The sequence below is a fragment of the Leptosomus discolor genome, chromosome 12 (assembly GCF_034619465.1).
Source record: "Leptosomus discolor isolate bLepDis1 chromosome 12, bLepDis1.hap2, whole genome shotgun sequence".
Taxonomy (NCBI): domain Eukaryota; kingdom Metazoa; phylum Chordata; class Aves; order Leptosomiformes; family Leptosomidae; genus Leptosomus; species Leptosomus discolor.
The window spans coordinates 7,130,708-7,154,758 of NC_141402.1; the positions used below are offsets into that span (position 1 = coordinate 7,130,708).

The 24,051-nt window shown below is 40.9% G+C and overlaps 1 protein-coding gene across 1 annotated transcript in view; it reads right to left on the reverse strand.

The window, feature by feature from the left end:
• Nucleotides 1–215: 215 nt before the first annotated feature.
• SCUBE2 (signal peptide, CUB domain and EGF like domain containing 2) overlaps nucleotides 216–24,051 on the reverse strand; it is a 41,195-nt gene continuing 17,359 nt past the window's right edge. The window contains exons 10-22 of the mRNA XM_086472107.1: nucleotides 22,737–22,853; nucleotides 20,195–20,317; nucleotides 19,583–19,699; nucleotides 18,878–18,964; nucleotides 18,072–18,176; nucleotides 16,691–16,846; nucleotides 16,127–16,330; nucleotides 7,008–7,175; nucleotides 4,507–4,668; nucleotides 3,105–3,302; nucleotides 2,357–2,509; nucleotides 1,192–1,271; nucleotides 216–368 (exon numbers count right to left, since the gene is read on the reverse strand). Of these exons, the coding sequence (XP_086328233.1) occupies nucleotides 216–368; nucleotides 1,192–1,271; nucleotides 2,357–2,509; nucleotides 3,105–3,302; nucleotides 4,507–4,668; nucleotides 7,008–7,175; nucleotides 16,127–16,330; nucleotides 16,691–16,846; nucleotides 18,072–18,176; nucleotides 18,878–18,964; nucleotides 19,583–19,699; nucleotides 20,195–20,317; nucleotides 22,737–22,853 (1,823 nt within the window). The remainder of the gene's footprint in view (nucleotides 369–1,191; nucleotides 1,272–2,356; nucleotides 2,510–3,104; nucleotides 3,303–4,506; nucleotides 4,669–7,007; nucleotides 7,176–16,126; nucleotides 16,331–16,690; nucleotides 16,847–18,071; nucleotides 18,177–18,877; nucleotides 18,965–19,582; nucleotides 19,700–20,194; nucleotides 20,318–22,736; nucleotides 22,854–24,051) is intronic.

Here is a 24,051-nt window from a genome sequence, read left to right on the forward strand (position 1 = left end):
GTCCTTGGTACCCAAAAGGTATTACCTGGAAAGGAATCAAAATTCTGTTCACCGAAATACTTATATTAGCTGAGAAAGACACACTCTGCCAAGAAAGGAGTTGGCAAGCTTCCCTGGAGTTTCTCTGCCAGTGTGTAAAACACGGAAAGCAGCCCCACCTACCACAACCCTCTGTGCATGACCAGGGCTGGTTAGTTTTTTAAGTACAATGCCAACTATTTGTAAGGCCTCAAAAATCTGGAAACTTTAGAGCGCAGCAGCCGAATGAAGGATCTTGGGAACATCTCTCTTGACTCTTGGGCTGTGTACTTGAAGTAGTTCTGCGGGTGCGCCAACACATCAAACAATGCTTTTATAAGTTTTTTGTCCTAGAAAAAGGAAAGCAGATTTTATAGTAATTGCATAGAGGAGTTAGGGTCAGTGTTACCAAAGCTTAATGACCAATTAACTCATAAAGATTATGGACATTTTACTTTTCAAGTACTAATGTTTCAGGGGCTCAGAAACTAGTGGAGCAAGGCTGACATTCAGGCCCCAGGGAAGTCACTGAAGTTTCACATTTATCATCAGTGGCACTAGGATTTCTTGCCCCCCTAATACTTCCAAGAACAGCAGATGAAAAACAATATAAAACAAAACAACACCAAAAAAACCCCACAAAAAACCCCACAACAAAAACCCACCCCACAAAAAGAAACACACACTGGATCTGATATCCAGCAAAAGAAAGGTTTGCTTGGGATGACATCCACTCAACTTGCCCATGCAGCTGGCCCCTAACCAAGGTCAGAGAAGTGAAATCCAGAGATTTTCTTTTTGCCCAGGAAAGAAAATCCCTTACTAATCTACAGGCTACAAGTAGCAGCACCAAGTGCTTCTCCAAGAGATTAAATCTCATGTCCCTCAGTTTGCTCCACTGATTCCTTCCAGCACAACCTACGTGAGTCCCGAGGGGCTATCTTCACCATAGACTTCCCTAGTAGGTCTGATCCACCTTTAATCCCCCTGTGCAAAGGGTCTCACATCCATTGCTCTGCACAGTGAGGATGTGCTGATTCACCCCACCTCCCTGAAACAGCATGTATCCAGGGCACCAAGGAACAGACCTGGTGCAGAGCAGGAGGCAGCCTCACTGGCACAAAATACTGTCATTTTCAATCAAAACCAACATGTTTAGTGGAAGGAATATACCTTAAGTATTTCTTGATGATTTTCAGATGCATAAAGTCTACCATCCCGAACAATGTCTTCTATTAGTTCTTGGTAATCCTCTAAGGGGAATGCAAAAGACAGAAATTTGCAGGTTCACTTCATTTACATTCTCAGTACCTCCCTTGGTTACACATGTAAGCCCTACCCCAAAAAAACCCACTGATACTTCTCCCTCATATTAGCAGTCAGAAAATATACCAAATGGTCTTCTGTAAAGAAACTACAAATACTGTTTACTATGAAAACAGCGTACTCTGCTGAGCTGCTCAGCATCAATCTGTCAAAAGCAAAAGAAATCATATATGCCACCCAGGATTATAGTGCATACTGTAACCAAGTAGCTTGCTTCAAACCAACTGCACTGCAGAAATGTATCTGTAAACACCCACAACCTATTATTGACTTCTTGCTACAGAAAAAAGGAAAAAAAAAAAAAAAAAAAGAAAAAAAGGTAAGAGGAAGCTTTTTTAAAAGGCAAAGCCACTGGTGAATCGAAACCTGAAATGCTTCAAAAGGAGAAATCTCCCCTGAAAAATTAATTATCCACTGTTGATGAAACTCTGCAGACCACAGCAAGGACAGCTCCTTTGCAATTAATCCAGTGTGAACAGAAATATGCCGTAACCTTTTCACATCACTTATGCTGAAATGCAAAGTCTCAGTTCCAGTTTCACTCCTGGTGACTCTAACAAGGATATGGTGAAACTCATGCCCCTCAAGCTTCTTTTCAATACAGATATTTTGCTACCTGGTAGTACATTACAGATGGTAGCAGTGACATGATAAGTCACAGGCACTCGGGCTCTGCCCAGTTCCTAACTGGGGGTGCTCTGCTGCCACCTGAGGCAACCCAGAACCGGGAAGGCACAAAAATGCATAAAATTTTGCAGGCCAGAGCCCAGAATCCCAGCTCTTTGTTTAGCTTTGTGGATGACTGGAAATACAGTGGCACTTAAGACTGCAGCGCAATGCAGATTCCTTAAGCTGGCTTTAAATGAAAACAGCTACTGGGAGTAGTCTCATAGTGACACTGCTGAGAGCGCTGGGTTACCCTGCTGCTTCGCAGAGTCAAGGAGCCCACGAGGAGCTCTGCACTGCTGCAGCTGCACGAGTCCACATGGGCCCCACTGCCCACATCACTTACCATCATATGTTACATAAGGAACCTGGAATCCTTTGGCACTGTTCCCTTCATTCGACTTGAACTGGATCCACAACTTCTTAGACCTAGAAGTGAAAGCTATAGGGCGTTCGTAGGTTTGACAGGTTTCATACGTGGTCACCGAGTTGGAAGAAGCTTTTAAAGAAAACACACATTAGGCAGTTATCTGACCACGCTTCCTACTAATGAACAATTAGAAAGTAGGTTAAACTACCATGACAAGAAATGCTTGCTGGTGTTAAAAAAACTCCTTAAAATGTGGCAGGCCATCAGTGGATGGCAGACCATCAATGACGACTTCTTGGTCAAGGAATATTTTCCCTTTTCCTAAAAAACAGTCTACTGTTTGAAGGATGAGCCTATACTAAAAACTGAAGCTGTTTATTCACACATCAGGTACCCACAGGGACCATCAAGCATCTCCTCTTTCCTAACCCAGGCTAGAATTGCTTAGCATAATTCATGAGTAGTTAGCTAGAACCATCTACCCCTTAACAATATTTCTCTCTGAGTTCACTGACACATCACAGCCTTGCACCCTTGTTTCACCTGACCCTATGGTGCAGCATTACCACATAGGATTTCTCAATTTGTCATTTAAAGAAATTTCTACTCTTAAGTAGAAGCCAGTCAGGCTACATTTAGTTTGTGTAAACAGCAATGCATGTGAGAAACCTGTGTTACACACTGGGATAGATACCATATGCCTCAGCAGCTATTTCAGACTTACAGCTTTTTCGCATCACCAGGTAGTCTCCACACTCATCTTCTATCGGCAGAAATATTTCTGGAACCACAATCAGAATACGTCGCTTTGGCGGTGGGTTAATATTCCATGTGCACTCGGTGTTTGCAGGATAGTCCCCAGGATAGTTTGGTGATTCAATATATCCAGTATAATCTCCCAGTTCACCTCCACACTGCCTATCTGAAAAAGCAGTACAGTACACAAGACTAGGCAAACTGAGGTCACCCTCCAGCTCTCTCTACAGTCACTGTCAGAAATAGTACACGGGTGACAGGCACACAAACTCGTGTTTGCATCTGATGCAAGTAGAGTTCTCTTTGCCAGCTTCACTTCACACTGCTACTTGCTTCTGCCCTTGTGTTTTAATCCACCCAGGGACATAAAATACAGACTAGTCCCTGTTAACCCAGCACATGCTATCAGTCAAGCCAGAGCCAAGTGGCAAGGCAGTTGTAAGAGAACATAGAAACAGTAAAGCAAGGATGCTCCACTTGCTTGTACCAGACAGAACGCTTTTATAGAAGTATCAGCTGAAGTCTAACTGGAGTCTGAGATGCTCTGCTCAGGCACCATGCCTGCAGAGCACAGAACAGGGAGTACAGCAGGCCCTTTCAGGCCAGCACTGCTGGCAGTAAGAGAGGGTGAACCTCAGTGCAGGATGCTTTGCCTGTGCTCCCCAGCTCTGTATGGCCCAAGGGTCTGGGCACTACCACACCATTACCGTGATGTCCAGGTGTGACGTGCCCAGGGAACTGATTCTTTACATGAGACATATGCAGTTCCCAGAAACATATTTCTATGTATGTATGTGTATATACATCTCTGTGTGTACGAGTGTCTCCAGAGGTCCTTCTGCTGAGTCACCTCTCTGCCCTCTATTTTCCCTCTTTAATTTACCCTCAGCTTCCCACATTACAGCTACCTTAATCTAGAACAGTGGTTCTCTTTGGAATTGCCTCTTTCAAAGATTGTTATTAAGAAGAAATGGTTACTAGAGCTATTAAGTTTTGTGAGCCAACTTCCATTCCTTTTAATAAAAGGGAAAGAAATCAGGGTGCCTAGAACACAAACTCTGTCTGCTATATGATGGGAGAAAAGATTTAATATCAAGACTCAGAGTGACCCAGCACCAACTGGGCAAGACACAATCATCACTTACCTTAACAAGGATGATGGAACCAGTCTGTAGAAATGGTCTCTCATGGACCTCAGTAAGCCATGGGGGATGAGATGCAGGCAGGCAGCAAAAGAGGAGCAACACCACTGCCTTCTCTCCAAGCTCCCTGGAGCAAAGCTAAATTTTGCCCTTAGGGCCACTCTGAATATCAATGGCCCACTTTTTTTTATTTGTAAGAGATCGTCAGAACCATTTGGCTATACTTACTTTTGCATTGTGTTATATTTGTTGACCCATCAAAATCAGTAGTGGTGTTTCCAGGGCATGAAATGCAGTAATTCTGTCCGAACTCAGGCTGGTACGTCCCAACTGTGCAGCGAATGCACCGATGAGTTGTGGTATTATAAAAATGGCCAGGTGAACACTGAACTGGAGAGTAATTAAATATGCAGCATGGTTAAAAAAGGGGCAGTAGCACATTAGAATGTGATTTTATGCATTTTTATAGGACCCACTATAATTTCAATAACTGAAATGCCATATTCATAAACTAAGAGGGTAATAAAGTAGAGGTAATTGAACAGATTTTAGTTTACTAAAACTTACTTCTGCAAGTTCAAAAGTCCCAAACGCAACACTATAGAGCAGTTTTGTGTGGAGGCAGTAACAAAAGACATTGGGGAGTGAGTACAACCACCATGATTTTGTAAGCAGGACACCAAGTAGAACAGTGTGTTACCACTGACATTTAACTTGGAAGATGAACTGTATGTGGAAATAACTAATAAAACCTTTCTTTCTTGTCAGCTTATGCCAAGCAGCATGTGAACTGCTACTGCATCCTAGTATATCCCTGTGATCAGCTCACCACAAGCAGAGGTGAAAGACTTTTGCCCTCTAGAAGTAGCACATTGCATCAGTATTAGTGACTAAACTGGTATCTTGCCACCTTCTCTCACAATCACACACTGCCTTGCAACAACAGGCCGTGACTCAGGGTACAGCCACCTCCACCAGATCTGCTGCTACTTTATTTCATCACGTCACACAAATCACCACGTTAGCTAGACACATAAGCTAAAGCCCTCATAGGGCTTGCTGAGAGTACCTCCTGCATCACCAAAGAGAGACCCTGTTCTGACATAAAACTTTCATAAACATAACAGATTTTATGGAAGTTTTAGACATGAGATAGGATTTTTCTCCTATGTCTGTCTTTCTCGCATACTTGCAACTTTTTTTTCTAGTTCCCTGCATGCAGCCAGGAAGACTTTCTCCTCTTATTGCAATCTGAGAATACAGGACCCCAAACAACTTTGCTTACATCCCTAATGTGCTTCTTTTCATTTGATTTTGCATAGCTATTCTGCATCTATGCCCATCATCATCTGTACTGAAACCTGACAGAAAGGAGTCAAGAGCATCAGCCACATATTATCTTTGCTCTTAACTCTATCACCACCTTGCTTCTTTTTCCTTGCCCTTTGTGGGACTAAAAAAAAAAAAACCAACAACAACAACAAAAAACCCACGTAAAATTAAATCTTCTCTTACTCTTTTACCTCATTTGGCAAGTTTACCTCTCTCAGTCCAACACCAAAATAATTTACTATCTTGCCTTTCAAATACAGTTTTATGTGCTGCACAGTCCCTTTTTTCTATTCCTTTTAAGCTCTGCTTACTCCCAAATAACTCCAGTCTTGTTGAGCTTTGTAAACTAGCTCAGCCTGGAGTCCTTCCTTACATGCTCCACCCACCAACCAAATGCTTCAGATACAAGTTCCAAATAGTTCTTGCATCTGTGATTTCATGTCTCATGTGGCCTCTTCCACATGCAAATCCCTGAGCTCTTCATTCCAGTTAATACAAAAAAATCCTTTAATCTCCACTCTAACTTGAAAACTGAACCTCATTTATAGACCTGTTTTTGTTTATGTTAAATAAAACTGAAATCAGTTCCTCTTATCTTGATCCAAGGTTTTTAACGTGTTTTTTTAGTGCTTTAACTTTGAAAAATTAAGTATGAAACAACAGCATCTGTAGATTCAGTGACTCTCCACTGAAGAAATCTATTAGCTATCCCATTACTACCAGTAATATCAATTCTTCAACCGTACTGCAAAATTCTTTTATTATATTGCAATTCTTAATAGTAAACACATCTTAACTGACACTAGAGAGATCTCTCAATCCAAACCACTGCCAAATGTTTGCATCAGGACCTTATTTCTACTCTACAGCAGTAGATTTTCTATTAACACTTTTTCTTCAGGTGATTTTGATACAAGCAATGTTCTTTTACCTGTGCTTTAAGACACTGAGCAAACCATTATGCTGATTAACATTTCATCTCTCTCCATGGACACATATTTTTATCAGCATTTTCAAAAGACAACTTCGTACATTTTCATGTTGCTGCTGTGCTCAAACCCAAAATGTCAATAAGGCATACTGGTCTTGATTTTTTTCCTGAGACTTTTTTTCTCCCTGCTGCTCCTTTATATGAATTTTCATAGATCAATGACTTCACTGACCGGCTTCCATGTATCTCCCAACCGCTTCTCAAGTCTTCTATAAAAATCAGTTATAAAAAGAATTGAGGCTTTATTGAGTTTCCCTGCAGCCAGGCCAGGCCAGCCAACCATGAGACCCCTGGAAGCAGAGATCCTTGAAAGGAGAATGACCCTTCTTTGAATGCCCCACTTGTAGCAGTAGCAGTTACTTTTCCCTCAGAGCAACACCATTCATCAAACAAATCTTGACCTTACCTTTGGTCTCACAGTCTTGAAACAAGGATGCACTGCTGTGCCTTGTTGTTAGACCTCCTCCGCAGGGAAAGCAGGATACTCTTCCAGCTTCAGGCTGGTATGTTCCAAGGGGACACGGCAGACAGGGTTTGAAGCCATCAGGAGAATATTCACCTGGTGAGCACTGATCTAGGAGAGGAAAAACACACTTGCTTCAACCTGTATATTACAGGCAAAGGTATGTTAGTGAGCCTGCACAGGACCTGAAACCCCACGGTGAAACTGCTCTCCACTTTACTTGGTAAGTGAAAGCCAGGGTTTCGGAACTGAATGCTAGCAACAGATAGAACTTAATACATACCATGTGCCCTGTAAAACTGAAACAGACACTGATAACTTCTGATGCCAGTGAGCTCTTCTATAAGCTGGAATCAATCTCATGCTTTGCTGCAAGTCTACACTGGACACTAGGCCTGTCCAGTACTCTCTGTTAATCTGTACAATTCAATTACGTAGTGATTATCTCCTCTTTCTAGCAAAAGAACTCTTGGACTCCTCCCAAATGACGTAATTTAGTACTGAACCTCAGATGCCAAAAACGTACTTCCAGATTTCTATAAGTATTTTAATCTTATTATTGAATATTCATATTTCATAACCATTGGTGTTACTGAATTTGTGAAAACCTCAAGTGCAACAATTGTGCAAATTCACTAAACCTTATGTGTGCCTCAAAGACTTTTAAAGCAGAAATATTCTTGCCATTCTTTTGATACTGGATTTTGGATACTGATTATCTGTGCACTGGATTGCTGTGTTCTGTATGGTGCATAGATAGCACTAACTCAGTCCAGCTGATTTTACTTAAACACACACCTCAAATTTATCTAACAAGCCCAGCAATATTTGTGGTTATCTTTGAAAAATTCTGGTTTTACAAACTTTTCACAAAAGAACTGGCTTCAGTGCCAGTATTTAATAATTACCCTGCTCTGGAAAGGCACAAAACACTGTTGCAGTTGTTCAGCTGTGCTGAAAAATTCTGTCCTTTTAAAGACCTGTTACGATAATAAACTGTTAGTTTTAGTTTATAGCTCCAATAAATCGCTTGGTGAATAGGTGTTTTGTTAGGAAGCTAAATTGGCCTTGGCTTCATTTCAGGATATATGACTAACAACAAACAGGGCATTAACTACCGGTCACGATCAATGATGAAGAGTTTTGTTTATGGCTGATACACTGAGTGGAACAGTAAGTGTTCATCCTTAGCTTAAAAATAAAATACAGCAGCTTAAGCAATGCTCTGTAGCTTATCAATGAAAGCTAGTGAGGAAGTCTTAGCTCTTGGTCCTGACTTTTTCCACCACACGTCACTTCTGCTCTCATAAGGAAACACATTCATTTGCTCCCACACTTTTCAAGCCTTTCTTCATTTTATAAACATCACTACAGAACACTCATCTCTGTACTCTTTGTGCAACTCAACAAACATGAATGAATTAAGGCTTTCATTGCAGCCCTCCTAATAAGGTAAGGAAAGAGCACTTTTTACAATTCTATGACAAGGAAAGATAATCAAGGTTAGTAAAGGTGATTTTGAGAAGTGGCTACTGACTTCAGAAACCCAGAAGCAATGGAAAGACCAATGCGAACCTCTGTCCCTCAAAAACCTCTATGGCTCTATGAGAAATCAATGCTCTGAGTGGCCTCACTACAGACTATCTGCTCTCTGCTATCTCCCCTTAACCTGTCTTTTCCCCTTCATTTTAATCACATGTCAAGTTTGAGGTGTTTTGGCTTTTTTTGCATTGGGAGGAGTGTGTGTGCGTGTGTCTTTGGGTTTTTTTTTGTTTTGAACAGAATGCCACTTTACATTGACACATGTAAAACCATACAAATTCAACATTAAAACTATACTTCAGGTTTCCTGAACTTGCTCAGAGTCCAGCATAACAGTAGGTCAGCTAACTAAGCTCAAAGGGAACCCATTCCAGACAGGAACCAAACCCACCACTTATGTGGAAATGTTACATCTGAGAACTTAACCTATCAGATCTCTCTTGACGACTATATCATCTGCACCTTACTTACCTTAAAGCCGCATGTTGCAAAATTGCAGAGCTCCCCATAGAATAAAACTGAGTTAATCTAAATCTTCCAGGATTATTTAGCAAAGTGCCTAATTTTTGAAAATTTGCATTGAAGAAGTAAACTTAAAAAGACCTCAGACATCACTGAGATCCTCAACACGGGGCATTCTTAGATGCATTGCACAACTGAATTCTGAGAGCAAGAGAAAGACAGGCAGAAGCATCATATGGTCTGTTTCTTGTCTTACCTCCACATTAAAACACACTGTGAGCTCCAGTTAATTTTTGGTTTCCAGGATTCTGAGGACCGGGGCAAGAAGCACAAGTTATTTGTCCTTCCTCGTCCTGTTAAGTTTTATTAGGGCATAAACCACAACTTCCTCATTCCCCATTATAGTACATTCCCACACTTCAGCTAACTAGCAAGAAGAAAAAAATATCAGGTCACTAACATTATGTGTCTGTGGGTTCAAAGCCAAGTTAGGTGGTCAGGAGCTAGACTACCAGATAAAGCGCAAGGTGATACAGAGACTGTGTTTACACAAGTAGTAGAGCTGATCAGCTGCCAGGACTCCTGCAATCGGCAGGTTTTGTGTACTGAAAGAAGGCTGACATTTTGTTCCAAATTTGCTCAGTGTTGATCTGAGGTCCATCAGGCTGCACTGGAGCTACACTGCAACTGCTTCAGGCCCCATTTCCCTCCTGGCCCTTGCACTGGCTGCTCCAGGGATGCACTGTGGCAGGTCAGCAGGATGGTAGGCTGTGCCTGTGACAGTGCCCACAGAAGAAACATGGGACTGAGACAAGGAAAGGCAGGAACTATGTAAAATCAACCTGGGCCAAACCAAAGCTTTTACATTTGATCTGAACCAATCCATTGAAGTATTTAATTTTGATTTTCCTGAAAGGTGGTTAACAGCAGAAAGAAAACCATCAAAACAAAAATCCAACTAGCTACCACTGTAATAGCGTGTGCAAAATCTGCTGAAAAAAAGTTGTGTACACTGTGGTGGCTACAGTTGTGGACTAGCTTGGAGAGAGAAAGGATCAAGTGGGAGGACAGAGGATACACTGGGCCAGCCTGGAAAGAAAGCCATGTAATGCCTACCCAGCTCTTTCAGTATGAACTATTGCTTAAAAATAAGAGTATCTGTTTGGGCAATGGCATCTTGCTGAAGAGAAAACAGGCTGACAGGGGAGTCCAGCTGGATGAGCAATGGGCTTGTTTTGTGTGTCCATGGGGTTTGTGTTCACAGGACACCACCACCCTAGCTGGCCACTCTCTGCTCAGAAATCACTTCGTGTTGCTATCTGAGCCCCAGCATGTGGAGTGGCCTTCCAAGACAGAGCAGGCAAGGGGAACACTAGTTGCTTTTACAACAGAGGTCACAGGTTTATGAAGCAGCATATGGGGTATGCCTCCTGGAACCGGAGAGACTAGGCCTAGACTGACAGGCCTATGAGGGTACCCCACATGTATTCATATCTGATGTTACTACATGCAATAATGAGCCTTATTCTCAAGGGTGTTAAGCATCCACGCTCGATTTAAAATCAATGAGACTTGAAAAAAGCAAGCAACTCTGGATTAAGTTTATAAAGTATGTAAAATACAGACACTGGGAAAATTAATTCTAAATATCGCACTGCCTAGAAAAATGCATAGCCCTATCTTTCCTCCACTATGACTTCTGAGACACACCAAACACTTCAAGCCTTAATAGATCCTATGTGCATACAAGAAAAGAGGTTAATACACCCAGATATAGATTTAGCGATTTACAGCATAATGAATACTCATTATTCAATGCAAATATTAAAATTACTCCAAGTGTTGCCCAAGCTTTAACGCCTCAAGCTCTTAAATAGATCAGATTCTTCACATGACTACATCAAACCAAGCTTTTCAAAGTGGTACAAGTGTCCAGCCAGTTTGATCCACAAACACATTCCCTGTAAACTTCTCCCAGTTCTTCCCCATCTTCCACCTAGAAATGCTTCAAACACAGGCCAGTCACCTAACCCCACTGGAGCACAGAGCAGGGGTAATGAGGAAAGCCTATTTAGAAGCTCCCAGCACTAAGTAGGGCCCAATTTAGCATAACAAACAGACTTGGTGTTAGGTTCAATTATAGTAACGTTAATTATAGGTCATTATGTCAACACAGAAATCATCCCATGGAAATCCATGGGACTAGCATGAAATTAGGATGACACAAACAAATCCTCTCAAAAAAAAACTCGCAAACCAACACCCAGAGACAGCAACAAAAAAACTACACAAGAAACACCTCTAAGAGTTCAAACTTTTCCTGTCATTTGTTTAAATGAAACCAAAAAAGTTTATGAGCTTCCTTTCACAAAACTAGAAACTGCATGGTCCTACCTGACACATGGGAAATACCCAGCTGAAACAAGATATGAAGATTTGCAAATAATGACATTAAATCAGAATTCCACTGGCTGGCTTTGCTCTTTTTTCAGAAACCTGATTTTTTTTCTCCAAATGAACAAAAGAACCAATTGCCTCTGGTAGACTTCATTTCTGCAGCCACTGTCTGTCTTTGTCTTCACTACCCATTAAAAACCTGATCTTGAGTCTCATGCAGCTGTTTTAAAGAAAAAGAAAAAAAAGTGAAAGCTTTTCTGATGCAAAAACAAGAAGAAAAGGAGGGGAGAGAAGAGAGGGGCCCATAGGGAGCCAGGATTAACAGTTACAAAGACATTTAAAGGCTCTTCCCTGCTTTTCAACATGTTAGCCTTTGAGAATTTGCTCCTATAGACAAATGCTGTAGTATCTCAGTGGCTGAGAAGGTGAACCTCATAAAGGAGGTCATGATCCACCAATTCACCTTTTTCTTAAGAATGATGCCTTAACTTTATAAGAAAAATCACCAACAATTGATGCATCTGAAGCGGCATCCTTTAAGTTACTGTGTTTAGTGGTTCACACATTTAGGTCACATGAAATGGTTATGCATACTAAGGATTTCTGTCTTGAATCTATGATTGTCAAAGCAAGCAGGTTAGCAGAAAAATAGCACCCTTTCTCCCAATTGATAATTCATTTCCTGTTGTCAGATTTTTATAATTGTAAAAAAAAAAAAAGCAACATGCAGTTGCTCTGTTATTTAATACAATTATTAATTGTAATAACTGCAAAGGCAGGCAGTACTGTGCTTTTCTCTTGAAATATCTCTCTCATACTTTTATATTGCCAGTATCATACCACATCTGAACTTGGAGACATGGTTCATCATTTTGTATGAAATGTTAACATTTTATTTGCAACAAAACTGCTGAATGCTGAGCAATGAAATGCATCAACACCTCCCACACAAGACAAAGCTGCCCAGCATCTACATCAGAGCAGACCCTGTACCAGTGCTGCTCACGCTTGCTGTTCTCTGAAGGGACAACTCTTTGGATGAATCCACTTGTGACTACCATGCAGCAAGGGCATGTTCACATGTCCTTTCACGCAAGAGTTTCAGGGAATGGTACTTTTCATTGCCTCCTATCTCTTAAAGTATTTGTGTATCCAACGCAAAAAATATCAAAGGGAACAGGCAAGGTGTACTTTCAGCTCCATGGGATGTGATCAAGGTATGATGAAGTTTTAAGCAATGGAAAAGCAGCTAATATGCTTGTTGTTTCCTCCTCGGTGGAAAGTGCCTGAGGGCAAAAGGGTCCCCAATAGATAACAACTTCTCTTTCAATATGGAGGTTTCTGGTAAATCACTTTCTGACAAGGAATTGCTAGTATTTAAGCAGCTGGTCTTTGGTTGTTAAGTCTGTCTAAAGTCTAGCTCATACTGGGGAATGAATACTTGTAGCCAGGTTAGTGAATGAAACTGCATTCTCTTCAAAGACAAATCTTCTCCTCTCAAAGCAGCGTGTAGCACTTCCAGCATCCTCTGATGGTTCATCCAGTCTTGAATCACTCTCATTCAAATATGCATGGGTGTTACCATAAGATTTACTTCCACGTGGAAAGATCACACTCCTGCTATGAGAATCCAGTTCTCTGGGAAGACTGATGAAGGTTCTATGCTATGTGCATTTCCTGTGATATACATTAGTAGAGACCTACTTCTGGTTGCTCCTTGGAAGTCATTCAGAGGACTTCATGGAATTAATCAACGTAAGCCATACTTATTGATACAGAGCCTGCACATAACAGGGTAGACAAAAGCAACACTTGAACCTCTCAAGCATTAGAAAATCCCACAAACTGTATGTGAAAGAGCAAACTTGAAATAAAATACACTATCCTGTGGAATCGGCAGTGAATTCCCTTTTACCATCAACAGCTATTTAAAGAAAAGCAGACATACACATGTAACCACTCAACATATTAAGGATGATGAAATACCTTGGAAATCACATCTAGTCTGTTCCTGGTGCCTTTCTGGAGCTTTTATTCTGTGCTGTGCCACTGTGCCCCACTGCAGACAGTGGGAGTTAAGACAGGAAAATCAGGAAAAGTACTGCCTCACCAAAAGTGTGCGACCAAATTAAGTTTAGCTTACTGCTGCAACTGCAGGCCAGTTACCCAAGACAAAAGCTGTCAGAGCAGGACATTGCTCAGATACAACTAGTGCAACTAGTGCTTCAGACAGTGCTGTGCCAGAAGTCCAACACAGGAAGAGGACCAGTACAAGACTGTCTGAATCAATGAAACTATATCTAACTTAGCCATACTCCAAGTATTCTAAAAAACGTGTTTGAAAACAATGAACTGAAACCTGCACTTCACTCACTGTCTGCATCACAGAAGACTTGTAAGTCCCTAGACTTACTTTGTTCCCTCACTGCTTCCTGCTCCTCTGGTCAGACTGAGCAAAATCCCTTCGCCAAAGTTCTCTGCCTGTCCAGAGACCTCATCCACCACCTGTACTGAATCCATCTGCTGACCTGGTATCTCTTGCTATGGCATCACTGTCTCCCCAGAATCATTAGCATGTGCAGATAAGCAGGGCCCCAATCCTGTCCAGAAGTTCTCAGCAGCTCTGCAAAATGATGAGATCAAAACAAAACCAAACAAAAATGCCTGACTCTCCCTCACACATTCCTGAGCTAGCTGCTTCCTCCTCTTCCACACTGTTCCCACTCCATTCTCTTCTCCCCAGTCTATTTCTCACCTCCTTCTCACTGGCAGTCAAAGCAGAAGCAGCAGACGCCCAGTGCCACCTTTACCATACACAGTGGGACAATCAGCTTTTTCTAAGGAAATGAGGCGTATGTAACAACACTGCCTCTGTATTTTTATGTCCCCTCAGCAACTAGTGAACTTTTGTCCAACTTCCAGCAATCTGACAAAGGATGCAGAGAGGTTTCAAAGACAGCCTGGAGAGAGGCTAAGTTTCTGTACATTTAATGTAAATAAGTGGGGAACGTGCAAGTGGAGGAGAGAGACCTTCTTAGCATCCATGCAAGTAAAAGGCTGTGGTGCGAGTTCCATCTCCTGTTTGATCACAGCAAATCTACACAAGGATATGGTCTGAATACTTCAGCCAAAGAAAGGAAGATTCATTTAGTGATTGTGCCTTTTTAGGCATGAGCAAATCAAACTATAAGGCATGAGACCCACAGGGAATCATACCTTACTAGTCTCACTGCTCACAGTGGTACCACGGCAAACTGTGGCACCAATTCAGCAACAGAAGAGGCTTGACTTTTACAAGTTGTTCTTCAAAACATTTGTCTTCATAAGCTCAGTGTCTCTGTTTTAACCATGGACAGGCTATTTGTGCTCACCATACTTTCTAGGCATTCTCCAAAAGCCCCCTTTCTCTCTGAATAAGCACAGAAATGCCATGGAAGCTTCTCATTTCTAAGGAGAAATTAAACTGGTTCTGCAGCTACCTAAAACCAATTTTGTCTCTTTGTTGTACCAGTTCCTAATTGTAACTCATGTTGCCTTCTCTACCTGCAGTATTTTTAGCTTACTCATTGCTATTTTCCCCAGAGGAAGTCACAAATGGCTTGAAAGCCATACTGTGCTCTCTGCAATGGACCGAGACAGTTTTTTTCAAAGCCTTCCTCCAGCATCCAACACATCAGCTTGAAAACATCCACGTAAACTCACCTTGGTGAACTTTCCAAAGTTTTTCAGACTTACATAGTGTTACAAATAAAACCCCAAAACTTACAGCTTTTTCTGACAGAATTCCTGAGTAATTCCCTAGTCTGCTTGCTTGCACAGATGTTTTAAACATGAATTCATTTTTCTATTCTACGAATCCAAGTTTTTCCAGAGTTAGCAAAACTAGATTGGAAAAATCTGTTCTGAGGCTGAATGCATTGCTGCTGGAATACGTACTAATTCAACCTGACAGGCATTTTAAAGGCTTGCTGATTCACAAAACCACCTACATGCTACCTACCCTATGCAGCCTGAATTAGCCATCACGGTTGTTAGGCCCCTGTTAAGATCACAGCTGACCCCTCTTCTTAACTTTTGTGCTTTGGAAGCATTTATTATGGGCTGCATTATTGTGGTGCCCTCCAGTGCCACAATAATTAAGATTTTTCTCAGTACTGGCCTACAAAACCCCTATTCTCCATGAATTCACAACTCTGTCATGAAGATTCTCTGGGACTCTGAGCTTAATCGGCAGAGAGAATGTGACGGTATCACACTCTGCTCAGCCTTTTCTTTGGAACAAGGGAGAGATTAAATGTTCACAAGTTTAGAAACACAGTATTACACTGGATGTTAAACGTAGTCTTAAAAATAACACCGGTGATCTCAAGGACATTGGTGCCTGACGTTACACCCACATTTTCTACCTCTGAGCTTGCTGTAGGCTGTGCACCAGCTATACCAAATTGCAATGCACTGAGCACTTACTCTACACTGTGACACAGCAAATGCCAACAATAAATACATAGAGGGTCATAGTAGCACAAACAGTAACCGCTACTCCTTCACACACAGCTGTCCTCTCTCCTGGACAAGCATCTCACAACCCCCCCAGGCTCACCAGACCTGAGAAAAACAGTAAAACACATGTGATGGTTTGTTCCTAATTTACATTTACGTACCACATCTGTTACCCACATGCATCTGACCTATACCACAAGACTGCTGCGGCTCTGATAGCTTGAGAGACTTTCTGGCCACTTCGTGGTCCATGCCAGAGACGCGAATGCGGAACTGGTCCCTGCTGACTGTCTTCCGTAACGTTCGAATGGTTTTACGGAACCTCTTTTCAGTCTTTTTCCGAGCACAGCGCACATCACATGTGTCTGAAAAGTATTAAGGGTGAAAGTGGCTATAAGTGACTACGCGCAAAAATCCACCCAATTCAAAAGACCAACCAGTACAAATCACTAAGAAAGCAACTTCTGTAAACAAGTCCGAAATCCTTAAGGACAACACCACCAGGCTAGAATAAAATTAATCAGACCACAAGACTTTAATCTATGGGCAGCTCTTTGATCTTTGAAACCATCCCCATCCCTCACTCTTTTTGAAGCAGTAAAATTTTAAAAACAGGAGATACTTTTTATTGTCGTTTTGCATACAGACAGAAGTGAAAAATACAGAAATTAAGGAGCAAACAGCAAGAAGCTTCAAACCGCACCTTGGATTATTTTCCAACCAACCTGTCACCTCCTTCCGGCTTGTCTCAAGCTCAAAGTCCACAGTGATAAAAATTTCTCTAGTCGCTGTCAGTCTACTGAGGGCTCCATGAACTTTCTTGCCAGAGCTGCATGTTAGGTTTACAGAGTGGAAGCTCTCCATTACTGAATTATGTCTCTCTGTGTGAACAAAATTAAAAGGAAGCAAAAGCTCGGCCAGCTATGTTACTGAATATTCACTAGGGCTCAGCGTAAGTTGTCATGAAGAGTTAAACGGGAGCAAATGATCAACTCCACATGCCAGCAAACAGTTTGGCTAGTTTCTCAACTGGTACACCCTCACATAGAATCATGACTCCAGTGCACCTACAGATGTACTGTTGGGCTGAGACTGGCACTGCAGCAGGTCTGAGGCATGATTCACTGCTAGGATGAGAGCTTGGCTGCAGTGCGCAACCCGCTTCCCCTGGGTTTTGCTAGCAGCTTCTAATGAATTGGCTTTGCACTATGCAAAGCTTCTTAAAACCATGACACTGCCTGCACCAGGTAGGCTACTCAAGGAAAATTTTGCACTTATATAGAGCATGTGAAAAACATGTTAGGTTATAACAGTGCTTAAATTAAGTAGTGGCTGCACACACAGGACATTTGGAAAATATTTTCAAGGTTTCAATGAGGAAATGAGATTTAAAGAAATGAGAGTTAAAGAAAACACCTGGAATAAGCTTTGGTTCTGGAATATATAACTCTTCACTGAACATCTAGTGTAGTTTCTCACTGTTACTTTTCTAAGGACAAACAAACTGACATGCTGATTCATCATGTTGTTTAGCGACTTCTTCAACCAGATTTTTTTTTTTTTTTTTAAATGCACTGCTCCTCATTTTCTGCTGACTTTGTAAATTCCCAGGCTATACTTTCTGCCTTGGAACAGATGGAAGAGCTGATCCATCTGGGGCTGCTGAGGTATAAAAGGAAGATAAGAGAAAAGAGTAATAACCCTTTGGCAATAGAGTCAGCATAAAAGGTTGGGAGATTCTTCACTGAGGCATCAGACAGCAAGGAGCAGGTGAGAAAGAACAGAAAGAAGGGCTAGAGAGAGAAAGGAAAGGAAGAAATCAAAAGAATTGAAAGATTTTACTGGTAATTTATTGGCAGTCATACAAACAAAAAAGGAGAAGGGCTTTCCCAGCAAGACTGTGAGCTTGTCACAGGGAAGTCCTGTGATCTGAAACAACTATTGTAAGAATCATGGCAAGGAAGGAGGGCGATTCACGAGGTCAGTGAAGAGCAGAAAGTTTACAGTCCTCTATGCTCTGCTTACACTGTATTTCATATCTAGAAAGCACTTAATAACCCCTGAGCTATGGCTCTAACCTGCTTGCCTGCATTTTTATATTCATACCTGGTATCATCTGTTCCAGACCTTCTTGAAACATCTCAGTCTTTTTCAAACTACATTTTCCTTCATTTAATTTAAAGGTTACGCTTATCTTGATGGCTGAAGTATCTTCAGGAAGAAACAATGACGTGTTATTTTAAAGAAGGAATAGAAAATTTAGATAACCGTAATGTCACATCGTAATAATGACGTCAGAAAATATGCTGATATAAAGTGATAAAGCAGTCATCACAGAAAACCTAAAGAGATGCCAGCTTCCTCCTGATGTGAAGCTGGTTCACAACTGGAATTGGAACAAATGTGAAAGATTTTATTTAAAAAATTAAAAAAAAAGAAGAAGGAGGAGGAGGAGGACAAGTCCAAATCTGCTATTGGGTAAATCAAATTAAGCTGAAATCAAAGGAGATACTCCAAATCAGTTCAGAAAGTAGTTTGTGGATATATAAAATAGCACCCTTTCTCTGTTTAGCTTTAAATGCTTTCCAAACTTTACTGTCCAACAGCTCAACCTAAACATATTTTATGTTGCCAACACTGTCCAGTTTGGACATCTAAAAAGAGGCATGACACTCCTGGCCTAGCTGTTTATTTCACTACTGATTTTTTTCCTTAATTTTAAGTCTTAGTTTGAGTGATGCTGATGGAGCAGTAGAAGGGAAATTTCCTGCTGTAATCATGAACTGTAATCATGAGGAAGAGAAAAACAGAGGGAGTATAATAGAGAGCAAAACCAGAAAGTCAACAGAAACACCCTTATTTCAGTTATCTATTTATCAGTCAAATCATGCAACAGTAAATCTAGCGATTACCCAGCCAGCTGGAAGCATTTGTGTTTTGCTGCTTTTTCTTAAGCTGAGATGACCTGCCACAGGTGAGGGTGTAGGCATCTTGTGTTCCTAACAGACAGACCAGACAGACAGACAGTAAAGACACAGGCACTGTGCACAGACTGAAGGCTTCTGTACTATAAATGACATTTTTAATTTGTTGATCGGCATTATCACCTTCACCTTTTTCAACAACATTGTTCATAAAATACTCCGCATTAGAGCTTGTCTCTTCCTAAGCAATTTAAAGGATGCAGGATGAAAAGCAGCATCAGTCCCATAAGCACCAGCTGAGTCTACATGCTGTGTCCTGTGGGGCAGAGGGGCTGTGCGGGCAAAATCTCAGACCCCACGCAGGGCTGGAATGCCTTCGCCCCATTCAGCAGCGGCTCTCAGGGCCAATTAAGGAATGGCCCAGGGAGCACAGAGAATTCTGCCCTGTCCCCCCCAGCTTCAAACAGACAGTTGTCATGAGGAGGGAATCTGAGGGTAGAGTGGTTATAAAAGACAGGGAAAGGGGGGCTTTCTTGGGACCCTGGCAGGGATATAGCCCTTTATTATCTATAGTGAAAGAGGAAAGGTCTCTGTTGATTGTCTACTTTTTAGTGCTTCCATGAGGGTTAGGAGGTTTGCTACTCTTACACTCTCTACAGAATCATATGCTTGTTTTTGTTGGTTTTGACTTACCAGAAAATACCTGGACATCCGAAGAGCAGCTTAAGAAGCATCTATCACTCCCACCACTCTTAATGCAGTGCAGCAATACCTTGGGTGACATACTATCAGGCAAGGGGCCCTTTGTCTCTAAATAGGATAAAACAAATACTCACAGAAGTAAAACATCAACATACACCCTACTAATAAACTGGCATCCAGCTGCTGTTGTAGCTGGTACCTGAGATCACCCAATCAATTAATACACTGTTTAGACAGAAAATCAAAGCAAAATAAAATCACCGAAAGATCACACCACATAAGTAATTTCCTTTCAGGTAAAGCTACCATCAGCAAACCCTCTCATGCAAAGAAACAAACAGAAATAGAAGAATGAGCTAGATAAAAGCACAGAAAAGAAAGCATCAAAATCCCTCAAAGTATCTCCTGTTTTTGGGGGGGGGTTTTGCTTGTTTTCACCAGTTTCAACATCAGTGCCATCATGCCTCACTAAAAAGTAAAGCAGAATACTAGGAATGATGACTCATACCACTTAACTGGACAGGTCAAGATTTTCTGATTTGACTATAACCACATGGCCATCAGACACACCAGGAGTAGAAATGTATTTACTAGGCACCTTACCAACACAATCCTTTTTATTCCAGTGTAATTTGTAGTTAGAGTTACACAGGCATTCATAGTCTCCCAGTGTGTTCACACACAGCTGTTGGCAACCACCATTGTTGACGCTACATTCATTAATGTCTACAAAGGAAAGGTAAAAATACTTTCAAAAAGTTACTCTTGCCAAAGTTCTGTACTCTAACTCCACTAGGTAAACATGTACACAAATACTGCTTAGTAGGGTTTGGAAAAGATTTTAGGAATGCTATCTGGACACCCACCTTGAAATAGTTTTGTTTTCATGGAAATCCTTTGATAAATGTCAAAGTTGATCAAATGTTGTCAGAGGGGAGATGTTAGGTATGTCCTTAAACCACATAATTAAAAAAATATCCAGCCTCAGCAACATGATAACAAATTAACTCAAAGAAAAGGAGACCAAATCAAGCCTGCATTGCATTGTGCCTGGCTAATTAATATTTCTAAGTCACAACATGGACAAGATTCATACTGATCAATCCTCCAAAGTGCTCAGACAGATACAACTGCTGTGGAACACTATTTGACTCCATGTGGGCAAATAACACCGTTGTAACACCATTGTCCCTTTTGGCCAATTATCCAATTTGGGGGCCTTGCTCCGCCCAATAAATGCCAATAAGAGAAACTACTGACAACATAACATACTGCCTTCGGTGCATACTTCATGCTGATGCAGAATATACCATTCACCAGTGGTACATCCCAGGGGTCAGTACTGGGGCCAATACTATTTATCCTCTTCATTAAACCTGGATGATGGGACAAGAGTTCACCCTCAGCGAATCCGCAGATGATACAAAACTGGGAGGAGTGGCTGATACACCAGATGGTTGTGCCACTATTCAGAGGGACCTTGACTGACTGGAGGAATGGGCCGACAGGAATCTCATGAATTTCAATAAAGGGAAATGCAAAGTTCTATGTCTCCGTTTCTCAGATCCACCCTGATGACTGCTTCACTTGTCTCCAGGAGCTTTACGGCAATTATACATAAACCTAGAAAGCTGCCATCAAGAAACCTTTTGTGAGTCCCAAAAAGTTTGTGCAACTGAGGGTACCTACTTCTATGTACACTTTTCTCAATGGTAATAAATTCTTGTCACTGCTCTCCCCAACCATTTGTTCCCCCCTCCCCTTAGCTAGGTAACAATTTGGTAGAAAACACTGTGAAACAGATTACAAAACTAAGCTGATTTCAGGGGAAAAACATGCTACTAACAGAACTAAGACAGCAGCGGTAGGAACAAGCAGCAGTGGAATAATGGAGAAAGAAGGGAATACCTTAAATTGGTACTGCTGCCTAAGATATCAAGAATTGGCCCAAATCTTTGGTTTTCATTGACCTTTTGTTAGGATGCTGCATGCAACAGTAATCTGTTATCTCCAGCACTTGTTGACTTCTTCCATATAGGTCAGAAGGTGTATACTCAGTATCCCCAGCAGCTTTGACACAGACTATGATTGCCAGTAAATGAAGGACTTAATATGGTACAAGGATTAACATCATCTGCACAGGAGTATGATATGAACAGGCCAATTAGCAGCCAACAGCAAAATTACAGTTTCTTTCCTTCAGCAGTGGCCAAAAGAAATTGAATTAATGCAGAGGAATCAATGAGAAGAGATTTCTTTTAAAAAGTAGAACACATGAACAGTGTTACTCCCCATACAGACAGGATACCCTGTTCATCAGAATAAAACAGTGATGATGTAGCCCTCTAATCATCTTTGCAGACTTTCTAGAGGCAGAGGTCAGAACACATCAGGCACACGGAGATCTCTGAATTGTTATCTCCAAGTTCAAGTGTGCTCATTCTGCCACAGAAATAAATAGGTCTTACTCAGAATTAAGTAAGCATAGGGAGTCAGTAAGGTCTTGCCTAGAGCTTATGTAAAGCAGGTTTAATTCCATTTAGTGTCCAGTTAGTTGTGTTTCCTCATGTTAATTCTGGGAATTTGTCACAGAAATAGTCACACTTGACACACATTGAGGTTCTGTGAACATCTTTCTTTCCTTGAGCTCTTCTTACAGGAAAGACATAAAAGATTTAAGAGTATTAATCTTGGCCAATGTAAATCAGTGCTATTACATCAGCTAAATTCCAATATAGACCACTTGAGGATCTGATATATGCACAAGCACAACCTACAAAACCGTAATTTTCTAAGTCACCCAGAGCTTCCTGTTCTTAAGTTCTATTCCACTGACTTTTCATTCAAGTCAGTGAGACTTCTGCATGTGAAAATTCTATCAAATTATGGTTCATATTCAGGTGTAAAATGCATGTTTGTTCTAATAGTCATAGGTGCTTTCTGGATGCAGGGTGGGAAGGGAAAAATCATTTAAGCAATGACAGAAATGAGCAGGATTAGTTTCTACTTTTGTTGTATCTCCTTACCATGGAAAAGAATAAAATTTACTCTACATGCCTATATATATACATAGGCTTGTGTCTTGAACAGATACTAATTCAACCTGCACTATCAGCATGGCCTGTAGTTTCTTTTTACAACTCACCTCCACAATGTGTGAAGCCATAAAGAGCATATCCTTTGTTACAAGTACACTCAAAGGTGCCCGGATGATTGATGCACGTGTGGTCACATGTCCGTTCAAAAGAGCATTCATCAACGTCTACAAGATTTAAAGGGATACATCAGGATCTTTCAGGCTGACAAGGGAGCACTGATGAGCTAACACAGTTGGACTCAGAGGTGTGCAGATTTATGTAAACTAAGCAAATTATTTTAAAGCAAATAATGTAACATAATGAAATGCCAACTTTTAAAAGAGCAATTAGTTTGCCAAACAAGCTATTTCTTGGCAAACATGAAAATTACTGCTACATTTTTAACAATTATGTTTAAAATAAATTATTTCTCTTCTATGGGAGGGAAAAAAAAGCTAACAGAACTTTTATTTCATTAAGAAAAGTCTACACAAGGTCTCCAGAAATAGATTTACAGAAGGCCTTTGTTTTTTCCCCATAAATGAAAGCAAAGGACACATTTTTAACTCTATATGAATATGCAGTGCCTGATTTAAGTCTGCTGAAAATCACCGTGTTCTCTGAGATACACCTGAAGACAGATGACTGGAATAATTTGATTAATTTTTCCACAGATCCATTATACTGTATATTTAGACTTCAATGTCTGTCTCTAAAAGCAGTTGAGATACCTATTTTCTCCAGTGAAAGTTTTCCTTGGCATTACAATCATTTTCAACTGATCTTCTTCGCAAAGCACAGTTAGTATAATAGCCTAATCGTGATCTCAGTGAATTGAAGGGTAAAATGGTAAAATTCCCATCGCTTTTTGAGGCCCTGAATGTTTATTATATCATCAAAAGTACCTAAAACTTCTGTGCTAGAACATTATGCATGCCATGTAAGAATGTTGCAAGACACAAAAAAGTTCACATCAACATCCCTGAGACAGTACATCATTCTTTTTTCTTGGGCTTTAGCTTGCTTCATGATACCACTTTTGAAACGATCTAGGAAAAGTAATAGAAGTGACAGGGACAAAAGGGAGATGAAAGCCTTTAAAATACACTCGTAAACAGATTCCATTAAAAAAACCCACAAACTCTCTTGAAAATCTTATGGTTTTTTAATAAGTTTATTCCATATAAATAGTTGTCCTTCTTTGCTGATTTTAAAAGGATAAGAATGCACCAAACACCGAGGTGAAAATTATTTTCTGTTGTTCAGTTCAGCTTTCTGAAATTCATCATTTATGTCAGCTGGTTATCTAGGAAATGGAAGCATTCACCTCAACTGGCTGATTTGCTTTACATTGTTTCATACTGTAGCTTTTCCAAAACCACA